Source organism: Anguilla rostrata, chromosome 5 (assembly GCF_018555375.3).
Source record: "Anguilla rostrata isolate EN2019 chromosome 5, ASM1855537v3, whole genome shotgun sequence".
NCBI classification, from domain to species: Eukaryota; Metazoa; Chordata; class Actinopteri; order Anguilliformes; family Anguillidae; genus Anguilla; species Anguilla rostrata.
Window position 1 is genome coordinate 36,068,390 of NC_057937.1, and position 24,629 is coordinate 36,093,018.

The following is a 24,629-nucleotide window of genomic DNA, read 5'->3' on the forward strand; positions in this document are numbered from 1 at the left end:
GTCTCCTTTACGTACACGGTTGTCACTATTTCACAGGTGTCTCCTTTGTAATTCACATGTATTTGTTTTCATGGCCTTTCGCCCCCTCCACAATATTTACACAGAAAAATAAACAAAAAGGGTCATGGTGTTATATGCCTGACATAACAGCAAAAGTCATTTCTTGATGCAATCTAAACAGAAAAGCAAACAGAAGGACTACGTTGACAGTGACTGAGCCAGTTTGCAGGGAAGTTCTGTTTTTCACTGCCTGACACGAGTCAGGAAGTTATGTATGGATCTATACATGACATGTATTAAATTACTGAATAAAAAATAAAGAAAACTTAGCCAACCTTGACCTTCTCTGAGGCAGAAACTAAATGGACTTGGCCCTGACAACCAAACACCCCTCACTGCCACAAAAAAAAATTAAGGACTGCTGAAGGCATCTTGGTAAAGCACTGGTTTTCGGTATAATGATGCGACAATTGGGTACTGAATTTGAGCCGTACATGAATGTCACAGACGGAGGACTTATGTTGCAATATAGTGTGGCCTATGAATATGTTTGGGCATTCCACGCTGAAAATACATAATACATAAACTGCAACATTTTTTGTCATGCATTATGCACAGGAAAAAAAATGTAATACTTTTTCTGCCTGGTTACAGGAGGATAAAGATATTTAAATGAGGTGTATTAAAAACTCTTCCTCAAGGAGGGCTACTCAGTGGAGAGCTAGCCAATGAATTGATACGAGTCAAGTTTGAATTCGGGTTTCTGGATGTCATCAGCCATAACTTACACCACAGATGCTTAGCTTCAACAAAAACAAAAGTGGTTGGGGAGAAAGAGAAACCTGAAACCTCAGTATCCAAGCTGCACAGCAGCCTTTCCATTTATTCTGGAAAAACATTCCGTCGATATTGACATCTATTTTTAAGGGTATCTGGGTAAACCTGAGTAAGCTACAAATCATCACAGAGCACATGTAAGCACTCTGTGACTTCATGGCCAATAAATAGCATAGATGCTGAGTATGTTAGGTCGAAGTTATGGACATCCTGAAAACTTGAACCAACAGATGAATATGTGAATACTACATGGATATTGGATATTCTACACCGTTATCCAACTGAAATAGAGTACATCTTACTCTGATACAGAACACAAGAGAAAAAGGAAAACAAAAAACCTGAATCAACACTGAAAATTTTTACTTTGTATCCCATCAACCCCACCCCCCTCCCCCGCCCATTTACATCCTTATTTCATAATAAAACCTATTTAATATTGGCCCAAGGAGCTAATAAGAAGTCTATAATGATGTGGGAACAGACAGGCTTTGGACAGCAGGTCAGAATGGGACTATTCCCAGCCAACAGGAGGTGAATAAACAGAAGGGGGATCCCTGAGGTTGACGGAGAAGAGAGGCACAAAGAAAACCGGGGATACTGGGGGTTTTGCTTAAACTGAACAGTGGGAGTCTTGTTACCCAAATGGCTAAACTTCAGCACACGAAAAGAAATGTTTAACAGCAAATATTCATAAGATCTTTCAACTTGTCAACAAAAAAAAAAGAAAAATATAGGAGAAGAAAAACGCCTCCAATTTAATCCCTTTTATTAATGGGTTTAAAAAGCTTGAAACAGTAACACGTCCTCGCTAGAAGAAGAACAAAATGTTTGTTTTACATATCCACAGTTTTATCTTCTTTCTGCCATCTTAAATACTCTGCTGTTGCCATAGCACTGGCTGCAGCTTAGCAAGCTACACATTAATGTCTTGTCTTTTTTTTTTTTCTCCCTGGGGGAAACTGGGGCGGGGGGGGGGGAGGGGATAATTCTAACAGACAAGTCTTTCTTTACAGAAAAGGGGGTGGTAAAGGAGGAAAGACAAGGGAAAAAAACTACTACTTTTTTAAATAAACACAGTTCTGGAAGTTCACGCGCAAATGCTAATTTAATCAACTGTCCCGGCGCGTCCGGGGCGCCTCTTTTCATTGGACAACGCTCGCCTGCTCGGTATGTGCGAAACGCCTCGGATTATCTTCCTATTTGCTTAGCTGATGAGCAAACAAACAAACCAAAAAAAAAAAAAAACAGTCCTTCCCCCACAAACTGGCTCAATGGGGCTACAGAGGCATGGAGAGCAAAAAGCAGTGGCAATGCTAATAAACGTGCAGATTCTCATGGCGCAGCACCCTGTTAACGTCCCACGCTACCAGTAAATACAACAAGAGGATCACAACAGTCCCTGAGCAGTCAGTCAGCGCACACTCTCTTTGTCTACAAAAACGCAACTCGGTGGACATGGGGTCTTCCAGAGGAAGATGGAGAGGGCTATAAAATCTCTCTCCAATCTGCCATAAAAGTCACCAGTGATCAAGAGCAGCACTTCCAATGATACGGATCCCCCCCCTCCCGCACCTAAGTAAAGCATTAAAATCCCGCAGGTGTGGCTTGATTAGCCATATATTGGCCATTTCACACATTTATGGGAGCGTGAGTCTTGCTGCGAGAAAGTTGAGCGCGAAGCTAGAGAAATGAGGTCGAGGGAACACCGCGTGGACTCTTCCAAGGCGGGGGACCAATTACACGGCATTCGGTCAAATCAAACACTTTCCCTGGGTTTTTCTCTCACAGAAAAGCCCTCAGCACCATTTGTCAAATGAGTGGCATGGCGGCACTGTATTGAGTAAAACGATCATTTCTAAAATGAAGTCCCAGAATGGCCTGAAATGAACCTCCGTTTCCTCTGGAAAGACCCCAGTCCACACAGGAGCAAACGCGTCACAACTATCAAAAAAGCACTAGACAGCATCACATTGGTAGCAATTTATAAATACACATGTAAGTAACATTAAATCAGGCATTTCTTCTTATCCCTGCTAGTTTGACAGTTATTTTCATGTTTTTGTAGAACCGTAATAAAGCAACATCACTGAAAAGTACAAAAAAGTAACAGAAGTGAATACACTTAGAAAGAAAAAAGAAAAGAAAATGCACAAGGAACACATAATAAGCACATAATGCAGAGAATGCATTGACTGCAGTTGATTTCCCCCCATATTTGAAATGTAAAATATGGAACACAGTATTAGCGAGCATAAACAATTGTTTGTGTGATACAAACAACAGCTGAGTTGTAGGTTGTGGAACACAAACAAATCTGGAATGCGTATTGTAACTGTACAATAGATAATTCATACAGAATTCCATTAATAGCAACACAGTTTTACAGTACAGCTCACCACATTTCCCCTTTAATCAGTGTAATTTCAATACTCCTACGACAAATCTAGAAAGCACTGGTCACTGGACACAATTATCTCCTAGATACAAAGCACTCGTTTTCCCCTTCACTGCCAGAAAGCATTTTATGCATTCTTTGGGGTTAGTTTAGGGAAATGTCACTACAGCATATGTGAACAGTTACGTGAAATTAAAACGACTAACCGTGGACCAGAATAAAAAGCGGTTAATTTTCATAAACGACTTTTGAGAGAACTTCTGATATAAATTATTTGTTATGCGAAAAATTACTAGTTCATACCGATCCAATTGGGTATGCAAGGAAAGATAAATAGAACTTATGTTACGATATATTACTGTATTTACATACATCCAATGGTGGCCATCAGCGATCAGTCTGTGAAGAGAACAGCAGGCATTTGCCAACAGAGTACTGTGAGAAGACCTTAAATAGCTTTGTCACCTTCACAGTTAAAAGTGAGTACTTGTCGTCCCCCTCAATCTGACAAACTTAAGACTCCAAATCTAAGACATTTCCAGAGAGGAAACACCACATTTTTCATACATTCGCATCCATAACAGTTGCGTTAAAAAGGTAAGAGGTTTGCTTTGTCACATTACTGCACTCCAACTGACTGAAAGGCCCTGAGGAGATGCTTGGAGATTCCCGACAGTTGCAGGTGTAATATTACATATAATATAATGCTATGAACATTACATAAACATCTTTTTCAGATATTCCTCACAAGTGGAGGAGTCACCTGAGAGCAGGAGTGTTGCGTTGAGGTAGGTAACCAGAAAAATGCACCAGGGCAGTATATGCCACAACTGTCACGGCTAAAGAAGCCAAAATGGAGGAAAGAGGATATTTCAGAGGGTATAGCAATTCCTCTTATTCAAGTGTAAAAGGTCAAGGCATAGCAGTGCTGGAACTACGCAGAGGGACGCTCACACTGCCTGATGTTTCGGTGTACATGAAATAAACAGGTCACCGCAGTCTTGCTTTTCAGCTTCCCCGAGTGTTGAAGGGAGGGACTGAGGGACTGAAAAATCAGTCTTTTGGCATAATGGGTGAAACGACCACAGGGATGAGAGACCATCTGAATCACGCATGGAGCTGGATGTCATTTTTGCCCTCACTTCAACACAGACGAATTCCAGTGGAGCTGTGGCCCTCTAGTTTCTAGCCCACTTGGCTGTGTGAGACTGCTTAAGTGGCCTGAACACAGGCTAAGCGGTGTCCTTGCTCTGCTTGCAGGTGAGTGGTTGGAGGCCAAAGTAGGCTAGGCCCCTGTTACTCAAATCATGGCCCTCAAGGTCCAAGAACTGCTGGTTTTCAACACTCCCTTTACCTGGCAGTCAGGTGTGAATACAGTCTGGCCAATCAGTAGCTCTGATTGTTCAGTTAATTACCTAGAATAAAACCAGGGCCGGATTGGGATTTGAGGTCCAGCTTTGAGTATCCATGGGTCTATGCTACGTGCATGCTCTGGCTGTTAGCTGTCCGTATTATGGATTTGTATGGGGAAGTGTAATCTTATTCCTGACCATTGAGTGTCCCTGCTCTGTCTGTGGGCAAACGGACTGAGCCCTGAACAAGCCCTGCCCGTGCCTTGCATATGGGGGAGTGGTCGGATCCCAAAGCAGGCTAAGCTGTGTGCCTGCTCTGGCTGTTAGCCCTAGGCATTATGGATTTGCATGGTGCGGTTTAATCTTATCCCTGAAGCACTTTCATTCGTCAGTGTCGCGGGAGGCAGGGGAGGTAGCGTGTGCGGGATTGTTTATTGATTGACAGCCTGTACGGAGGTTGGCAGGTCCTTCACTCCAAACCTGATTTAATTTCTTCTTTCATTTTTTTCCCCTGATGCAATCTTGCAATTTGCTCTGTGATCCTGTGAGCAGCTGTGTCCAAATTTCAAAATTTAACACTGAAACGATGCTCGCACCAATTTAGATGCTACAATTTATTATAAGGTCTGTAATCACATTCACACCTGTCAATGCTCACGCCGACATTTTGATAAATCTGCTTAATCTTTAAATACATCATATATATACATATATATACACTTTCTTCCTCTCTCTGTCATACACACACACACACACACACACACACAGACTCTTCTCACACAAGCACATAATATACATATGTATTTATGATGTATATTTAGGCCAAAGTTTATGTATATAAAATAGTCCTCCCCTGAATGTCCAGTACACCTGAAGTTATTAGTAGCAGTGCAGTGCAGCTACAACAGTATTTTGCATTAAACCGAAGGTGAACTATAAAAAGAATTTTAAAAATATATATATTGCATTGAAAAAAAAAAAACAATGAACTGTGGTACACTTAAATGGTTCTTAAGAGCCAAGCTCATAAAAGAATGCAGTCGTTCACGCTGAGGTACTGATGCATTCACAGATACAATTACCCGGTGGAGGGAAGCTAGCATCTCACAATAGAAGGAAACGTTACACTGTGAAAAGAACTGACAATGAAGACAAGTGACACCCGAGACGACGATATACAAAAACAGTGACGACGACAGCGACGACAACAACAGAAGCATATCTTGAGGTAGAACATTGACTTCAGTGTTTGGAAGTGCTTTATGTTGGATACTTTCTTGTTCACTTCAGTTAGCAGTGGTGGGAAGGTTTCTTGACTTCTGAGGTAGTGTGGAATCTATTTTCTGTTCCTCTGCCCCCCCCCCCCAGCTGATCGCTTGACTTCTAACATAACTGAACACAACGGGAAGACACAGACCCACAACGCTTCCCACAAAGACATTCATTCCGGCTGAGGTAGGTTTATGTTGGGTTCGTGTAGCCGAGTCTGTTAATTGGCCTGCGTTTAGAATGAGAACTTCGTTAAGAAATTACTGATATCATTGAAAACAAAAAAAGTCCTGAGACAGAGTATATATCAAATCCCTGGAAGAAGGCCTTTTTGTCTCTTGCGGCGAGGTTGTTGAAATCATCGGTTAAGACGAGTGCAGGCAGGTGTGACTGATTTGTCTTGGAGAATCAAAACAAAACTAACAGACTGGAGGACAATTGTGAGATATTTCATAGAAACACAAGTCCACAAGATAAAAAATAAAAAACTAATGCTGTTTTAAAAAAAGCAAGGACACTCTGCGGCCTTATTCTGTGCTGCCGGCAGCTGGTCGTATAGAAAATCAAGGAAGATTAAGAAGTACCAAAATAATACAACAAAAAACTGCAGGAAAATCACTTTTTGTTCACTCCTGATACTAAGAGCGTAGCTATTTATAATAAAAAACCCACCAGAATGTCACCTTGAATGACTCGACTTTTTCGAAAGGGTACTTAATTTACCAGTAATAAATCTTTGCAAAAAAATAAAGTCCAAAAGAAAAAAAAAACGGCATTGAAATACTTCGGTTGACCTGAGTATGAGAAGAGTCAGAGTGGAGCACCTTATGAGTGCGAGAGAGCTTCTCAGGCTTGGCAATCACACGTCATCTCGCTGCCCGCCACCACCCTTGCCCTCTGCTGGCAGCTCCCGGAACTGCGTCTCCCCCTCCTCCACAATGCTGAACTCATCCAAGGGTAGTGTGGACATCTGTGTCTCATCCAGCGATGAGGAGGCTTGAGTGACCTCCGTCTGTGAACACACACACACACACACACACACACACACACACACACTTCAGTATGTTACTAGTAACTGGAAGGTGAAATGATTCTGTACACACCACAGAAGACTAGAAAACTGCTGGCAATTGATAGGGATTCACTTTTCATATTAAGACCAGCCCCCTCTCTGCAGCTTATTACTAAGGCTGGGTGTTTGTCTCAGAAAATATAGGCTAATTTCACAGAGTAGTCATGGCAAAGTTGTTGAAAATCGAAACCGAAAAAAGAGGCAGAAATCATGTAGCATTTAAAAAAACACTAATTTATTAGCCTAGAGATTTCATGCACAGCAGTGGGAAAGGATTGAAATAACATGCAGAAGTGTAGCAACAATAAGAATCGCTTTAAAAACATCAGCGGGCAGTTGTCCCTAGTAACAAATATGAGTAAATACATGGATAAGGCTGATTCATTTAATCGCTTCAGCCATCATGGAATGAAAGGGCATGGTTTTTGCCTTTAACACAACATGGTTAGAAACACAGCATGCTCAATTAGCGTTACTAAAATTATAAAATAGGGCTACAGAGTGTCTGTTTTCATTTATTTAAAGTCAAACATGATTGCAACCACTGATGGTAGGTTGACGTACAGGTTGACTATGCTAGGGTTGAAACCGCCAAAAATCGCAGAAAGCACCCTAAATGGGGAAAGTAACGGAAATACCAAAAAATGGCAAGAATCACCTCCTACTTCTGTGACAAACACCCAGCCAAACGTATTACTCTTATTCCATGTACAGTACAAGCATTAGGTCAGCAGAAAGAGACTTTCGTGTCTCCAGGGCAATGGGTATTGCTGACTGTGTCTCCTTAAACTCTTGACGATCTGATCTGGCCCAGTTATTGATGGAGCACGGAGGATCTGAACCCAGGAATTCCCTCTGGGTCTGGTTTCCCTTGAAAAGTAGACCCCTATCTCCAGCTGGCCTATCAGGGATGACTGAAGGTTTCTCTGCTCAAGGTACTTTTGCTATCTATCTGCACAATAATTTCTCCTTGAGTATCTCTTGGAAAAATAGAACTCCACTAACCACAGGAGGTTGCCTGAGTACTAGATCAAACTGAATATAACTGTTAGTGATTACTAAAGCCATGCAAAGTTCACATACTGCATGAATTCCAGGTCAGCTTTACATAATTTAACACTTTTACTGTTCTTTCACCAGTTCTTCTATTGCTAATAATTAATAAACATTTTTACCTCATGAATTTGCGTTTCACATCTGGTAGTTTTAAAATTCTGTTTACGTAGAATCTGTTTACGAAGCTCCTTGTTGAGCTTGGCAAATTCATTAAGAGGCCTTATGCAAACTGGATAATTGATAAAATGCTGTAATAAAATGGCTTTATTATTATTATTATTATTATTATTATTATTATTATTATTGTTGTAAAAATGGTATAACCCTTTTCTCCCACCTTGAGTGTCCGACCTCGTCCATCTCCATTGGGGGGGCCTGGAAAGAGTCTCTCCAGCTCAGTGTCTGCACCCCGCGTCTGTCCTGCAATATCCCCTCTGCCCTCACCACTGGGCAGGGCCACTAGGTTGAGGGCCAGGGCACCCTGGGAGGGGGAGGGGTCTTCCAGAGGCATACTGTGTGCCACCTGTGGCATGGCCAGCTGGTCCTGCACATTCTTACAGGTCATCAACCTGGGGGAAGGGGAAGGGGGGGGGGGATAGAGTACAGTCACGCCTACATGCTAACAGATACACACAAACACACACACACACTCTCAAAGACAAACACATATGCCCCACATATGTACCCACGTACACACGCAACGCATACATTCATACACACACACATGCATGCGCACTGACACTGAAACACACAAACACGCACGCGCATTCACACAGGCATACGAACGCACAAACACACACACGGATGCGCCACCAGCTCCCAGAGCCGTGCTGTCATACCTCCCCCTGTAGCCGAACATGAGGAAGAGCACGCAGAAGATGATGCAGGTGACGCCGATGTGGATGCCGATGATGATGCCCGTGGTGCCCTTGCCGGGCTCCTCCTTCACGCAGTCGCAGGGCGGGCTCAGCACTGCGGAAACGAACCAATCACTGATCACCCCGGTGGCCTCAGGCAGCCTCAGCAGAGCCAGCAGCTCAAAGCTCCACAACAGTCAAAAGACCGAGACCGGCTTTTAACAGGAGAGGTCAGTCTAGCCGTGTGATATGTGTCATGTTTTCCTTTGCCATTTCTGGTGAGATGGGCGGAGCCGTGCGAGCCGGAGAGGGCCCCAGGAGGCGTGTGATTGGACGGTCACCTGATCTCTCCATGGCCTCCTTCATGGAGACGAAGCGCGTGGTGGCGTTGCCGTCGCCGTGCTGGTTGAAGGCCAGCACCTTCACTTCGTACACCAGGGTGGGGTCTGTGAGGCGGGGGGAGGGGAGAGGAAAAGCAACGGCACACGGTCACATGCTGCCTGCCGCACAACGGCCGCGACGACGAACGTTACTAAACGGCTGAAATAATGACCCGGAAAATGGAAAATACAGAGAGCCGAATTTGTTCCCCTGTTCTGGGAGATTTTTCCAGTGCACTAGGGCGAGGACAGTTTCCCCCCGCGCACTTGCAGGAATCACATCAGACCCTTGAACAGACTGCACTGTCACAGCCTTCACAGGCATCGGTCTCACAAATGAGGCATGGAGCTGACCACCATGGGAGTCACCCTGTCACCCTGAAAAGTGCAGGCCTATTACTGCCAATACATTAGTGATTATTGAGCCGTTTTTCTCTGCATTCCCACAATTCTGAAGTTCAGCCTCATAGCCTTTTAATGGGTCAGGGAGGTATCATTCAGTGTTCCCCCCACATGGGCCCTTTTTTCCAGTTTGTAGATTTCCTTCAGAAAATTGAAGCCCATAGCCTGTTAGCGAATGGCGCCATACCCAATCAGTGTTGACTGACAGGCTGACTGACCTATAGCGTCCCAGTTTTTCCGGAGGATCTCTGCCCTCCTCCCCACCACTCCTCGGCCCCCCCGGCTCACCCAGCTGCGTGATGTTGTGCTGCGTGACGTTGCGGGTGAAGGTGAGGGGTCCGGTGAACTGGGCCGAGTGCACCGTGCGGTAGTAGAGCTTGTAGCCGTCGTGCTGGCCCGGCTTCCCCGACGGCTCCCAGGCCGCCTGGACCGCGGTGCTGTTCACCAGCCTGGCGAAGAGGGACGGTGGCGCGGGCACTGAAAATGACAGGACGGCGCGGCGTGAGAGGGGCACTGCCCGAGAGGGGGCGCGAGCGCCGCTCGACGTGCGGCGGCAGGGCCCTTTCCTGGGTGCGGCCCGAGAGCCTGGGGGGCTCCCGCTCGCAGTCTCAGTTTTACAATCTGTTGCGTGCGTTTAGCAGACACTCTCACCCAAAGAGACTTACGCCACCTTTTTTTTTTTTGTTCGTTCCAGATTTTGTCCTGGCGCTCTACCAATTTGGCGGCCAATACCCTAGCGCTATTAAAATTTCCCGCTGAGGATTCGTCGCTGGGGAAGGAGGCAGCCGCGCCTCCTCCGAGGCATGGCTCCTCGTGCCCCTGATCGTGATCCCGACGCCTAACGAGGCTCTTTGCGTGCGACCAGTCTCCCCCTGCCGAGCCCCTCCCACCCTCCCCGGAAGCAGCCGCGCAATTTTGCCAATTTCCTCACAGCGCTGGCCGCACTCAAATCTGGCAGGGCCTGGGCTTGAACCCGAATCCTCGGTGTGCAACTGCATTGACTCCAAAGCCAGTTCTTTGCCACGTTGGCGCAACTTACACCACTTGTGGAATTTCACATAGTATCCATCAATGCGGCTGGATATACACTGAAGCAATTTACGTTAAGTACCTTGTTCAAAGCTGCAACGGCAGTGCCCTAACTGGAAATCGAACCCGCAACCTTTAACCCACGAGCCCAGTTCCATAACCATTACACCACACCGCCGCCACGGCGTTCCTAAATGGCTAAATTAATGAACAGGATGGTACAGTGTGTTGGGCCACCTGTTCCCTGAGATGTTTCCAGGTGGGAAAGGATGGCCTAACGATCTCTGAACACACCCCACATCCACGCTAAGCGCTCCCTTGGGTCTTTTACGCTTGCTTGACTATAAGCAACTCGTTAAAAAAAGAAACAAGACGTTGGAGCTTCTTTCTGAATAATTGGCCCTGTTGTGGCAGCGAAGAGATTCGCGGGGTGCGTAACCCGGCCCCCTCTGGTTCGAAAGGCCCGGAGGAACCGACAGGGACTCACCCTCCCCCAGGGTGCTCTCCTCCGCCGTCTCGGAGGGCTTGCTGGCTCCGCGGGAGGTGTAGGCCTTCACGTAGAAGGTGTAGCTGGTGGAGGGCTCCAGCTCGCTCACCACCTGCTGCAGGGTGCTCTTACTGACTGCCTCCTGGTACTCCATCTCTATCGGGTCTGCGTGAGCGAGCGAGAGAGAATTCTTAGAAATACAGAATCATTTCTGTCATTCACAGTTTCTATGGCTTCCAATCTTTGGTCAGTTTTTTAATATATATTTGTCATGTTTGTCATATATTGCCATAATTTCATAGTATACCTCTTGTTCATTTTTTACTCTATTAGCAGTACAAAACTTTGGCAGGTGCTAGCATGTGTATTTCATGCTAATAAAGCACATCCAAATTAATCTAATTGAGAGTGGAGGGTAGGGAGAGCTCAAGAGGCAATAAGAAGAAAAAACATGAAAAGGGTGGATGAAGGAGGGTGGAGGAAATGGTAGATAAAAAAGACTGCATATCAAGTGAACTATCACAGTGTGCTGAATGTGCACACTGCCCTTGTTTGCTTTTATGCTTTTCATTATTGCTGCCTTACCCTTCATCCACACGCCGCAGTCTGGTTTAACGTGTATTTAATTGCTATGCGCGGCGCTACAGTTCATGATTGTTTGTAGCTATTGCAAATAAACAACACTTAATTGAACCGGGGGCTCTGACAATACAGAATCTAGGAGTAGCTGAAGACCAGGAAGTGAGAACGAGAGACTGTCTCTACTGAGCCAGAGAGAGAGAGAAAAAGAAACAGAGAAACACAGCGAGAGACAGAGAGGAGACAGAGAGAGAGAGAGAGAGAGAGAGAGAGAGAGAGAGAGCGAAAGAGGGGCAGAAAGAGGGAGAGCACACAGAGGGGCTAATGTAGTGCTGTGGCCCTTAACTCAGATCCGCTCACCCATCGCTTGCTATCTACCTCTGGCCCTGCGCCTATGCGGGGTTCGAGTCCACGGCTGGTAATTAAAGCACTTCCTACTGGATGGCCCCCGGGGCCTTTAATTATCCATCTGACAGCACTACAGCGCTGAAGAGAGCAGCTGTGCCAGGGCACCGAGCGGCATGGCTATGGCAGCCAAGAGGCACAGCGTCCCCCCCCCCCTCCATCCAGCCGCTCTCGGACAAACGGTAAATAAATAAGGAGGGCGAGCGAGCGGAGAGAAACGCGCCGCCGTAAAATTAATTTTGATTCAATTATCGAGCGGCGGTCCCTTTACGGCCGCCGTTTAGGAGACGGATATCGTAAGACACCCGTCTGTTTTTACAGCGCATTTTAAAAACAGCTGTTTTTGCCCCCCCCCGCCCCGCCCCCCTGCCCCCTCCCTCCTACCCCTCTTCCCCGTGGCCCAGCCAGCGTGTCTAACCGGTCGCGGTTCAGTCTCTGATGGCAGCTACCCGTACCGCGTGAACGCTGTGGATCTCTCTGCCGGTGACTACACCCGGGGAGAATTTTTTATTTCTATCCAGCAACGTGCTCTTAAATTTGACTTCCTTGTAAGTCAAGGGCAAATTGGGAGCTTATAATTACAGTGTCTCACCTGGACAGCGTGTAGGCCTGAGATATCAAACTTTAGGCCTAGACCATTCAAGCCCCCATAGCATTCCATTGCTTTCTCGCAACAATGCTAGTGTTTTTATTTATTTTTCTAAATTCAGGGCTGAACATGTGCAAGTCCCTCCCTAATTTGGAATGACCAATTATCTGGTACCGCAGGCAATATAATGCGCGAACGCCACTTTCGTGCACGAACGCCACTGCCGATCCCAGAGAGACATCTGCGGTTCTCCAAAACCAGCTGCTTCTTCTAAAACAGCAGACTCCAGCTAAGCTAGCACAGAGCGGGGTCAGAGGAAGACTTTTCATATGCGACTTTGACATGCAGTCCACAGGCACCAGATGAACTAGCAGATTTCATCTCCAATTGCGTATTGCCCTATGGAGCTAGCAGCCGTAGTCGGCACTGGCACGGTCTAAATTTGATCTGGGGGGGGTTATCCATGCACCAAAACATGGTGCCTTCACTGAATAAGCCACCCAGCAGCTCCAATCCCAGGCTTTATGTTATTTTGTTGTTTTTTTTAAGTTAAAAAGTGTAATCCATTATATTACAAACTTTTAGGCCAAAGCTTTGACTCACTCCAGACCATAATGAGCATAATCAAATCAAAGTGTGATCCCAAAACCTTTAGGCTTCTTGAAAAACCAACTGCTGATGGCTACGCTCGTCACGACCGAAGGAACAGGACCGAGAAGGGTTTGCCGCCTGACCTGCGGTTCTGCGGATGTGGAGGACGTATCCGATGATGTCCTGCGTGTTCTGGACAGGCTCCTTCCAGGACACCTGGATGGCGGTGGGGGAGAGGGCGGCGGCGCGGACGGAGGCGGGGACGCCCGGGAGGCCGTCGGCCCACAGCACCGTCAGGCGGGCGCTGGCCTGGGTGGAGCCCGCGCTGTTCTCCGCGATGCACTGGTAGATGGCCTCGTCCTCCTGGCTGACGCCGTAGATGGTCAGCGTGCTGGAGAGAGGGAGAGAGAGGCGGAGAGAGGGAGGGAGGGTAGGGGGGAGAGAAAGAGGGAGAGTAAGAGAGGGGACAGTTAAGAAGTCAAATTCATCAATTTACAAATGCATAAATGGCCAAATTCATCGTTTTATGAATACATGTCCAGAATATATGAAAACACACTGAGCTTGTTTTTTATCAACGGGCTTACAGTTTCAACATCTGAAACTTAAAACGTGTTAAAATGTTGACACAGCTTGCAAACAACCAGAGGTGGAAGTGTGGGAAAACCGAGTAAAAAAAAGCATTCTCAACCATCTCATTTCCCTTATTTCAGTTTGCTGCTCTTGACAGTTCAAACCTTGAAAGAAAATGCCGAAATAGAATGAAATGAATCCCACCCGCGGTGAGAATAATGCACCGTGCGTGAATGCCGCGCTGCGAAAGGGTTAAAACGCCACCCGTTTATCGGTAGAGTATCACACTCGTAGCTGCGATTAGCAAATTATACAGTGACTTTGATAAGCTGTTTTTGTCTCCCTGAACAGCCGTTTTACTGGTGCCCTTTGGTGCCAATGAAAGAAGTATATAGTGATCCATTCAAGGCAGCTATTCTGGTATATTTTTAATTATAGTACATATATACTCAAATCGTCTTCTATCACTTCTTGCTTGACTATTTTTATTTTTTTTAACCATTCACTGCTCCAGTACGCCTGATGCGCAGGAAACACCTTGTTTTTTGGCAGTGCGAAAAAAAAAGAGAAAAAGGCAACGTGTTACATTTCCCCAGGGAATCCTGTGTTACTCGTCTGCGCCATCTTTGACAAATTACTAATGAATACGGCAACGGAGTACGGTAGGTAGCTGAGGACAGAAATGCCCCACCCCTCCACACTGAATTCCCAGATCAGATTTTTTTTTAAAAAAAAGTGAACCCCCCCACCGTCTTCAGGTTGTTCACTACCAACAGCAAAACCATGTCATTTTTCAGCATGCACCTTGCCCCCCCCCCTCCCATTCTCTTTCCTATTTCTCAGTGCCTAGGCAGTAGCTGCAAGGCTTTGAGGTAGGGGGATCGGGGGTGGGTATTATTATTAGAGCTGAATGCATAATCAGACACTTTGCACCCCGTAATCCTTGGGCGATGAAAATATAAAACATTTAACACTGAAAGGAGCCGAATATGGAAATCAGCCCTGCAGCGTATTTTAATTTCGACCGCAGATGGCTGGAATCCATTAGCGAGCTCATAATTACATTTATAAGCATCTTGCGTCGAAGGTATTTTTTACCACGCAGTTTATGCAAGAAATGTGTACGATGTGCAATTTCCAGAGCGAATAGTAAAAAAAGAGAAAATGAGTCGAGAATGTGTTCCTGTACGGCATGAGGCTCGGAGAACAGTATTACACTCTTCTGCTCTAGAACAACGTTTGCCACCACTTGCTGCCTACAGGGAGACTTTTGAGGGAAAGTGAGGGCAAGAGAGAGAAAAAAAAGGAAAAAAAAAGGAGAGAATGAAAGAAAGCAAAGAAACCTGCTTTCTGTTTTTCCCCCTTTCCCCCTATAGACAAGTCATCCTGTGATATTACCTCAAAGCATTGATTTCTCTACCGCCTTCATTTCTTGAGTCACTGTAGAGCAAGTATACCAACCTGGACTGTTCGCACGCATCTCTAACCCCATCCATGTCACTGACAACAATATCGTAAAAGCGAAAGTTGGGCCGCACTTCTCAGGGACAGGATGGGTGGTCACAGGGTGAGAGTGGGTCACTGATATTCACCATCCAAATTTCTACCACCCCAGCACAGACCACCCTTTGCTATTAGTTTATTCAAAAACAAATCCCAATCCACCAATAAGAGCAGACTAGGTTAACAACAGAAACCTCTTGCCAAAACAACAGAAAAATTACCTAGAAGTTACAAGTGTAGTTTTTGCGTTAACCCCTTGAAAAGCTCTAGTGAAGAAAAGTGGCCGTAGGTATGCTGTACATTAAATGTGTGGACAAGTGAGGAAACAAAAGAGCCAAAATGACAGCTGGTACAATGTCGAATGCACTCCCATATTAAGGGTAGATAGAGCTGATGGTGAGATTGCGCATTTCACATTTGGGGGGTGGTACACAGGAAGAAGGGCAACGTGCGGGACCCTCTTTGATCCACCGAATTCACTAGCATCCGTCTGCAGGCTGCTGTTCACAGCGTACGATCGCACCGCCCCCCATGGGCTTCAAGAGGAAGGACTCAGGGCTTCAATTTAATTACAGGAGCAGGCAAATCAAATTTTCACTGGGTCCACGAAAGCCACACAACAGCAGTTAGAAAGTGAAGATCGCGCGTGGCTGTCCTCACAGTTCTGAAGGCACCGCTTTAAAAACAGAAACACTGACAAGGTAAAGAGGTTCTTTTTTTTTTTTTAGCAGTTCGCTATTGACCTGCTGCTCATTGATCACATTTCAGCAAAAAGCAGCCACAAGTCTGTGAAAGCCATTGTCAAGGAGACTATTGAACCCATCGAGTCCGCTGGGCAGAATCAATCCCAGTGCTTTTACCTCTTAATTAACAGGACGGAGAGGCCTTTCTATTTCAGTTCCCCTCCTGGCCAATCTCACCTTTGACCTTTGAGGTGCCAGCAACCATACTCCCCTCAACCCCCCCCCCCTAACCAGCCCTCATGGTCTGCTGCCAAGTCTGTGACAGCCTTTCATGTGAGCGATGGATGAAGTGTTTTCTGTCAGGCTACCTGACCAGGCGTCATGACACAAACCCAAAAGGACCCCAGGGGGACTGCAACTAAATGCCGCCAGAGCCCTGCGAGGGGGGATTCTGGGATATTTCATATGGCACCGCATATTTCAGCCAGGCTGACGGCCAGACCGCCGCCCTCTTCATCCCCCCCCCACCCTGCAACTGCAACACTCACACACACACACGCATGCAACAATCACTCACACACACCCACCAATACTCACACACGCACAAGCACATGTACACATGCACAAACACATGAATACCCAAATATGCACAAACACACACCCATACACATACACCTGCACAGATGCACGCAAGCACTCCCTCACGCACACATACACAAACACATGAATACCCAACACACACGAACACACACACAAACACAAAGATACAGACTTGCAAACACTAAGGCACGTGAACACACACATGCACAAACACAGACATGCATATGCACGCAAACACACACACACAAACACACAGCAGACCCAAACAGACCTACACAGACAGACACGTACGCACAAACACACACACACGTTTCCCAGATCTGAAAACCAGCCTTGAACCCAACGGCTGGTGAAATTCCACACTCGCTGGAAACATTCCCTCATCCTGGTGGCCCCTCGTCCTTCGGACGTGTCGCTGCGTCTGACACATGACACTGGTGCACAGCTCGGGCCCCTCCCCCCCTCTGCCAGCCAGGTATCAGGATGCTTTACCGGCCTGCAGAGCACTTCCTGTCATTGGCATCACTTCCTGTCATTTCAAAAGTGGGCCAATGTGAAGACACCGCTGCTGTACCATGACGCACGGCATTTAACCCACATCCAGGGAAAAATGACCAGAAGATTTATGTGTAGTCTCTACCGTGTCCATATCCCACTTTCCTTTTTTAGCACTGACAGCTTAGGAAGATCACTGAATAAATCATGGCTCTGTTTACAAGAGCTGTAACAAGCAATACGCAAGTTGTTCAGGTATTTAAACCAAAAAACGGTCCACTCTACCTAAACAGATCTGACTGATGTGCTTTCAACTATTTACTTCACTGTCCAACACAAACAGACACAACCAAAGCACTTAGCCATGAACTTGATTTTGACCTCCTCCTCCTCTCTCTCTCTATCTGTCTCTCTCAGTCTCTCGCCCCCTATTCAAGCATAAGACAATGGCACTCATAATCAAAATGCAGTGAAGCTGGAGATGAACGTTCCTATGCGGATTATAAAAAAGGAAAGACAGAAACTAAGAAAGAACAATAGATTAAGCAGTGTCTTCGAATCCTCAGGAAAAGAGGAAACAACGGTGTGTTTTGGGGGGATCCGTCTGACCGTACGTACTGGAGCCCATCGTTTGCCGTTAGTTTGGAGGAACTTAGCGGATGACAGATAAGTCGAAGGGAGGGGAAAGGGGCGGAGGTCTGGTGGGGGGGTGTGTTCAGGGATGGGGTGTGTCGAGAAGGCTGGTCCAGTTCTCACCAGGCAGACGGGAGAGAGTGAAGACAGATGAAAGAAAAAGGGGCCGCGGGGAAACTTCTTTTTTTGGGGGGGGGGGCAGAGGGGCTGTGTTGTCTTTGAAGGGATCTGTCTCCTGATGATGACTGATTGTGCATGGGGTCAGGGGTCACAGCCAGCCACTCAGGAGCCAACGCTGAGCTGGGGGTGGGGGAGGGGGATGAACTCTACCTGTGACTCCATCTACATACAAAAGAGAGAGAGACTGAAGCACAAATCATTTGCCCCATAGCAAGCTCCATACTTGAAAGTTTAGTAAAAAATTTATTTCAATTGAAATGTTACTGACCTGCACACATCTTAGTGCCGAAGGACAGCGACGTAACAATGCAAAGAAGTAGGTATGCCACTCCGTAGGACATCCAAAACAATATATATTTTTGGACTTCAGCCAAAACACCGTGTCACAGAATCCCCAGTAATCATGTCCGGGGTTTCCTTCAATTATCGAAACGCAAATACATCTACCTAAGTGTAACGCAGTAAGCCATGCTATTTCATATGACCGAATCAGAAAGCAGTGTTTATAGGGACACAGGAAGACAGTGTACCGTAATAGGCATGACAACACAAACACACAGCTTGGAATCATCTGACCAGAGGTAGGAAGAGATGGGAATGTTGATCACACAGAGCCTGCTCTAGGCCACAAAAGCAACTATCTCGCGAATTGACTTGAGAACAGGCGGTTCTTCAAGTACAAGGAACGAGAACCTTCCACACAATACAGCCTTTAACTCTACATGAGAAGGGAAGTACGAGATCTCTTCAATTGAGCGCTTCAGGCATACACAGAAACTCAGGTTGCCATCAAGTATGAAGAGCGGTTAGCGTTAGTTTCGGCCACTGGGAATCTCAGCCTGCTTCTCCTCCCAAATTTCCTACATTCTGAGTTTATACACAGGTAGGCATGCACCATGCACAAGACACAAAGTTGAAGCCCCAGAAGTAAGCCTGTGTTGCGCAAGTCTGCGCAGTAGCTGCAAAAAAATCTGAGCTTCCTGTTAAAGTGAATGAGGAATATCAGGCTTCTGAATAAAACTTCCATGGTATTGTGAAACTAAATTAACAATAGGTGTGTTTCATATGAAAAACAGAGAGTGAAAATATGTTTTTCTAGACAAATCTACAATACATATGTAATTTGAACATCTTGTTTCAAGGCCTAGAACCTTCCCCAGAATGGTACTACTACTGCTTTGTAGCAGTAACATCTCGGTGTAATAATTGCAATGTCCCACGTCAGCTGAACTGGTCAAAGCTGGCTACAAATACAACAAAATACACCCCTTCGTGGTGCAATTAATTGCATTCCATGTAGTTGTATGACAGAAAAGGGAGAGAGAGCTAGCCATCTAATAAAGATGTGTTTGTGAGTGGCAAACAACTAGCTTACCTTGCTGCTGTTTTAGCTAACAGGGTAAATAATGTGCAGTTACCCCAGTTAACTTGCTAAGACGGCTATGTAGAAAGCTAAGCTGAAATTGTGTACTATGTAAATTATATTGTTAACAAGCTAACAACGCAGAGACTGATCTACCAAACAGTTTACTGAGAACATTTAAGTTCATGCTTGCAATAGAATGACTACAAATTGATGTAATTCAACCCAGACATTGTAGACAGTGTAACTACATGTGAAGTGGCTAAAAATCCTACATTGGAAACATTTCATTTTTACATACATTTACATACAAAATTGCAAGCTAGCTAATTGTACAAACTGTGAACTTTAAAACCTAGCAACGAACAATGCGCTTTTGATTACGACCAATGTTCTTGGCCAAACGGCTGGCAAATAGGAAGCAAACTTATCATAATTACATATTTTACAAACAATTCATCTTGTGTTTGAACATAAAATTCAATCCATTCAATACTGGAAGAAATCGACTTCACTGAGTCTGCTGGGCCAGCGGAGTCACGTGATCAGTTCTGATCAATGGCATTCTGAGCCACTAAGGCACCCGGGTATAGATAACACATTGTAGACAAGGCTCTGTGGGAGTTCTATTATAAAAAGGTATTAAAATGTTACATTTTCCCTAAACTACTGGACCAGACGAACAATTGTTTCACAAACTGCTACAAATGCAATGCAGTGTGGTTTTCACAGGCTGTTAAATCTCTCTAAAGCTAGATTTTCTACACAAGCGCTTTTGAACTCAGCATATGCTTCACTGCCTGGCCCCTCCGATCCTCTCCAGTACATGCCCTATGGATGCTATAGGAAAGCATTGGGCTTTGGATCAGGTTCACAAACAGGCCCATGATTTGAATATTCATCTGAAGTATCACACAAACAAAACAAAGTCTTCAGACCCTCTGTGCCACTGGTCGAGGTTCACACATGCAAACGTGATGCACACGCACACATGCACATACGCACACACACACACATACACACGCATGCACAGATGGACGCACACACATGCACACACACACACACACATACAGGTGCACACACACGCACGCACACCCACAGGTAATGAATATATTCTGTGCTGAATTCAGAATCCTAAGGGAAAAGGCTGGAATGCCAAAAGGACAACCATCCATCTTTTTAGTCGTGCTAAATCACACAAACTCAAATACAAACACACACAGACACACACAATCACCATCACGACTTCGTCAGACAGTTAAGGACAAACAGTCACACCTATTCATTAAGCGCACACACACACACACACACTTGTACAACCACAGACTTGAGCTAGGCACATATATAAATTCCCATTTCACAAATTGCTTGTCCTATTTTCCATTCCCCGTGCTCAGTTTAAGAGCCAATTAGTTAACAACGCAGCTGGACACCTGGCACTCCCGCTTAACCAATCATATTATACAGAGTGCGATGTATGCGTCCCTGTGTGTGTGTGTGTGCGTGTGGGGGGCGGGGTCAATATGACATCAGCTGGAGGAGATGTGCCTGAGAAGATCTCTCTCAATAAACACTAGCACTTTGTCCCAAATTCTAGTTTCAGTTGTGTGATATGTTCAAATTGCATTTTTTTTTGCATCTTTCTACACTGTAAAATTTTGCATGTTAAAGCAGCTCTATGGGCGTTTATATGCGCAGGATGGTTTCGCGCCGATCTTTCGCTGCGTGCTCTATCACCTCCCTGATAAATGAGGAGATGCAGCGTGTGCTTAGGCAGCAGTCAAAGTGACTCGAGCGTGTCCCGGGTGGTCGTGAAGGATCGCTCAATCAAATTGACCCCAAAAACATTTAATCAATTTCCCAAATGTGCATACTGCCTTTAAAAATGCATTAGTGCACACGCGGGGTGATGAATTTCTTATGATGCGCAGTATATGAAAAAGCACAACTTACGCATAAGTCAAATACAGAGCAACGTACCACTGAGGTCTCCCAACTATTAAATAATAGAGTACCTGAACTGAGTCTTATATGTGCGGGGCTATAGAGAAAAACAGGGCAGCCCACATTGAGCCTATCTCGTCCTTACAGTCACTGCCATCTGTGGAAAAGAGGGAACAGATTTATACATCGGAATAAAATGGGTTGGTGAGAACGAAGTTATGTCCCTACATACAATGGTGATGGCGTTTCTTTGACCTCAGGGTGTGGTGTGAATTGGGGCAGTGTCCCACCTAAGATGGGAGTGGTGTGAATTGGGGCGTGTCCCATCAAAGGGGATGTGTTATTGGTGTCCCATCTAAGATGGGAGTGGTGTGAATTGGGGCGTGTCCCATCTAAGATGGGAGTGGTGTGAATTGGGGCGTGTCCCACCTAAGATGGGAGTGGTGTGAATTGGGGCGTGTCCCACCTAAGATGGGAGTGGTGTTAATTGGGGCGTGTCCCATCTAAGATGGGGTGGGTGAACTGGGGCGTGTCCCATCTAACGGGTGGGTGAATTGCGTGTCCATCTAAGATGGAGTGTGTATGGGCGTGTCCATCTAACAGGTGTGGTGTGAATTGGCGTGTCCACCTAAGATGGGAGTGTGTTGCGTGTCCCATCTAAGATGGGTGTCGGGTGAATGGGGCGTGTCCCATCTAAGGACAGGGTGTGGTGTGAATTGGGCGTGTCCCACCTAAGATGGGAGTGGTGTGAATTGCGGCGTGTCCCATCTATGATGGGTGTGGGGTGAACTGGGGGGGGCGTGTCCCATCTAAGACGGGTGTGGTGTGAATTGGGGCGTGTCCCACCTAAGATGGGAGTGGTGTTAATTGGGGCGTGTCCCATCTAAGATGGGTGTGGGGTGAACTGGGGGGGCGTGTCCCATCTAAGACGGGTGTGGTGTGAATTGGGGCGTGTCCCATCTAAGATGGGAGTGGTGTGAATTGGGGCGTGTCCCATCTAAGATGGGTGTGGGGTGAACTGGGGGGCGTGTCCCATCTAAGATGGGAGTGGTGTGAATTGGGGCGTGTCCCACCTAAGATGGGAGTGGTGTGAATTGGGGCATGTCCCACCTAAGATGGGAGTGGTGTGAATTGGGGCGTGTCCCACCTAAGGGCGGCACATTACATTTAAAGCATTTAGCAGATTCACTTAATCCAGTTTGTGCAAATTTTCCATACAATCCATTTATACAGTTGCCATTGCTAACTGAATCAATTCAGGTTAAGTATCTTGCTCTAAGGTACAAGGGCAGTGTCCTGCCAAGGATTCTAGCCCACAATCATTGATTTGGAAGCCCAGCTCCAAAACCATCATGCCGCAATTCCACCCACATTCTGTAGTGAAGGACACATGTTGACTGGATCCAGGCCCATCGCTCTGCAGATACAGATGCACTGTAAATCTCAGCCGCGCCGCACCTGTTGTTGTTCCTGAGTTTGACGTGACCTCCCGGCTCCAGGATCTGCCCGTTCTTCAGCCAGGTGAGCTGAGGCACGGGTTCGCCCTGCGCCAGGCAGGTGAAGATGGCGGTGGTGCCAACCGGGCGGGCGATGGACTGGGGGGGCTGGATGAACTCTGCGGGGGCTGCGGTGGGGCAGAGAGAGAGAGAGAGAGAGAGAGTTGGAGTGAAAGAAGAACACAAAAAAAAGAAACATTTTTCAAACCCCATTGCTTCTCTGTCCCCCCTGCAGACATCAATGCAGAGTACATGAGGCAATTTTTTACCGGAGGATACGTGCGGTTTTTTGGCAGGTCCCCATGTGCCAAAGCCCTATTTTCCGTTTGATTTACTGCGCTTCTCTTCCTGAATCCCGTGTGCAGTATGAATCCTGTAGCTTCAGATCTGACAGCACACAGCAGTGACCTTACTCAGACCCTACATTCAGACTGACATCCCATTACTTCTTTGAAGCGCACACACATACACACGCACACACACACACACACACACACATGCACACACACGCACGCACACACACAGTTTAATCCTCACAGATCAAATGCACTACGCTGGTGATATGAGAAAGGCATTAACGGATAAGTTAGAAACAGAAGCCCAGCTTTGAACAAGATTATCTTGAGTGTAGTTATGAAAAACTGGCTCAAGTGTAGGATGAATAAACAAGATGAACAGGATCAGTTCAGGGACACAGATGATAAATTAAGGACAAATAAACAAATAAAGCTGTGGTGTTTCTTCCAACCCATATTTGAGGGCATATCTCAATTAACAATTTTTTTTTGGTTCCAGAACATTCCAGCAAAATTAGTATGAAGGTTCCCTACAGGTACATCAGTCTTTTTTTACATTTGTATCCACCTTCATCAGGTCAGAATCACTGAAAGAATAAACGCTACTGAAGGACACAGGGTTGAGAGGACATTTATTTATTCTTAGAAAATGCTTTGAAACATTCTGAAAGCATTATTGGTAAGCGTCATCCCTATGTAAGCATCTTATCCTCCTTTCTCTCTCTCACCCCATCCCCTGCTACCTTCGCACATCCTCACTTCCACATATGCAAATCCCAGCAGCCTAAGCATGATGATAGTAAAAATGTAAATTTTAGATATATTCATATTATATTGTCCAATAATCTGAATTTTGAATGATATTTATCGTATTACATATTACGTAAATCACAAATGAAATAAACATTGTGCATGCGTAGACAAAATGCGATGTACATCGCATTAAAGAAGTAATGAATAAACGCGCTAACGTGAAATTATCCAAGCCTAGCTCCTGATATCTGTCCGTAGGCGGCTTTGAAGACACCTGGATGGAAGCTTCGCGAGGTTTCAGGGAGCAATAGCGGATGAGTAATCGCCTGTGAACCCAACCACACTGGAACAGCTCACGGTGGTGGTGGTGGGGGGTGGGGCTGGGGGGGCAAACGCTCTGTGCTACATGCAAGCCCCCCTGAGCATTCTCTGCAGATGTTGCGTAAGGGAAGGGGGCGGGGTGGGGGGGGGAGGTGGGGGGGCGCAGGGCGAGTATTGACGTGAGACCTTATGAGCCCTCCCCCCTCTCTCTTTCTCTATCCCCCCTCCTTCCTCCCCTCTCTCCTCTCCTCCTCTCAGCGGTAAACGAGGTGCGCTGCGGCGATCAGGGGCACGCCGCATCCCCCCATCTGGCCGCGGACAGCACATCAATCCGCCGCCCTTGCCGCACGCTGCTGATCAGCGCCCGAGCAGCGGTGCGCGGCGCATCGAGCAGCGGCGCGCAGGAAGAGCCGGGGTCCCACCCCCGTCCCCGTCCCGTTCCGCTTCAATCCCGCCATTTCGCTCCGCGGCCGGGCCGCGCTTTCC

At 46.3% G+C, this 24,629-nt stretch overlaps 1 protein-coding gene across 1 annotated transcript in view; it reads right to left on the reverse strand.

Annotated features, from left to right (window-relative positions):
* Positions 1-3,778: 3,778 nt before the first annotated feature.
* The window catches only part of igdcc3 (immunoglobulin superfamily, DCC subclass, member 3), a 28,315-nt gene continuing 7,464 nt past the window's right edge, over positions 3,779-24,629 (reverse strand). Inside the window, exons 4-11 of the mRNA XM_064337994.1 lie at positions 22,736-22,901; positions 13,447-13,694; positions 11,140-11,304; positions 9,912-10,100; positions 9,183-9,287; positions 8,824-8,956; positions 8,322-8,553; positions 3,779-6,868 (exon numbers count right to left, since the gene is read on the reverse strand). Coding sequence (XP_064194064.1) covers positions 6,716-6,868; positions 8,322-8,553; positions 8,824-8,956; positions 9,183-9,287; positions 9,912-10,100; positions 11,140-11,304; positions 13,447-13,694; positions 22,736-22,901 — 1,391 coding nt within the window. The 3' untranslated portion in view covers positions 3,779-6,715. The remainder of the gene's footprint in view (positions 6,869-8,321; positions 8,554-8,823; positions 8,957-9,182; positions 9,288-9,911; positions 10,101-11,139; positions 11,305-13,446; positions 13,695-22,735; positions 22,902-24,629) is intronic.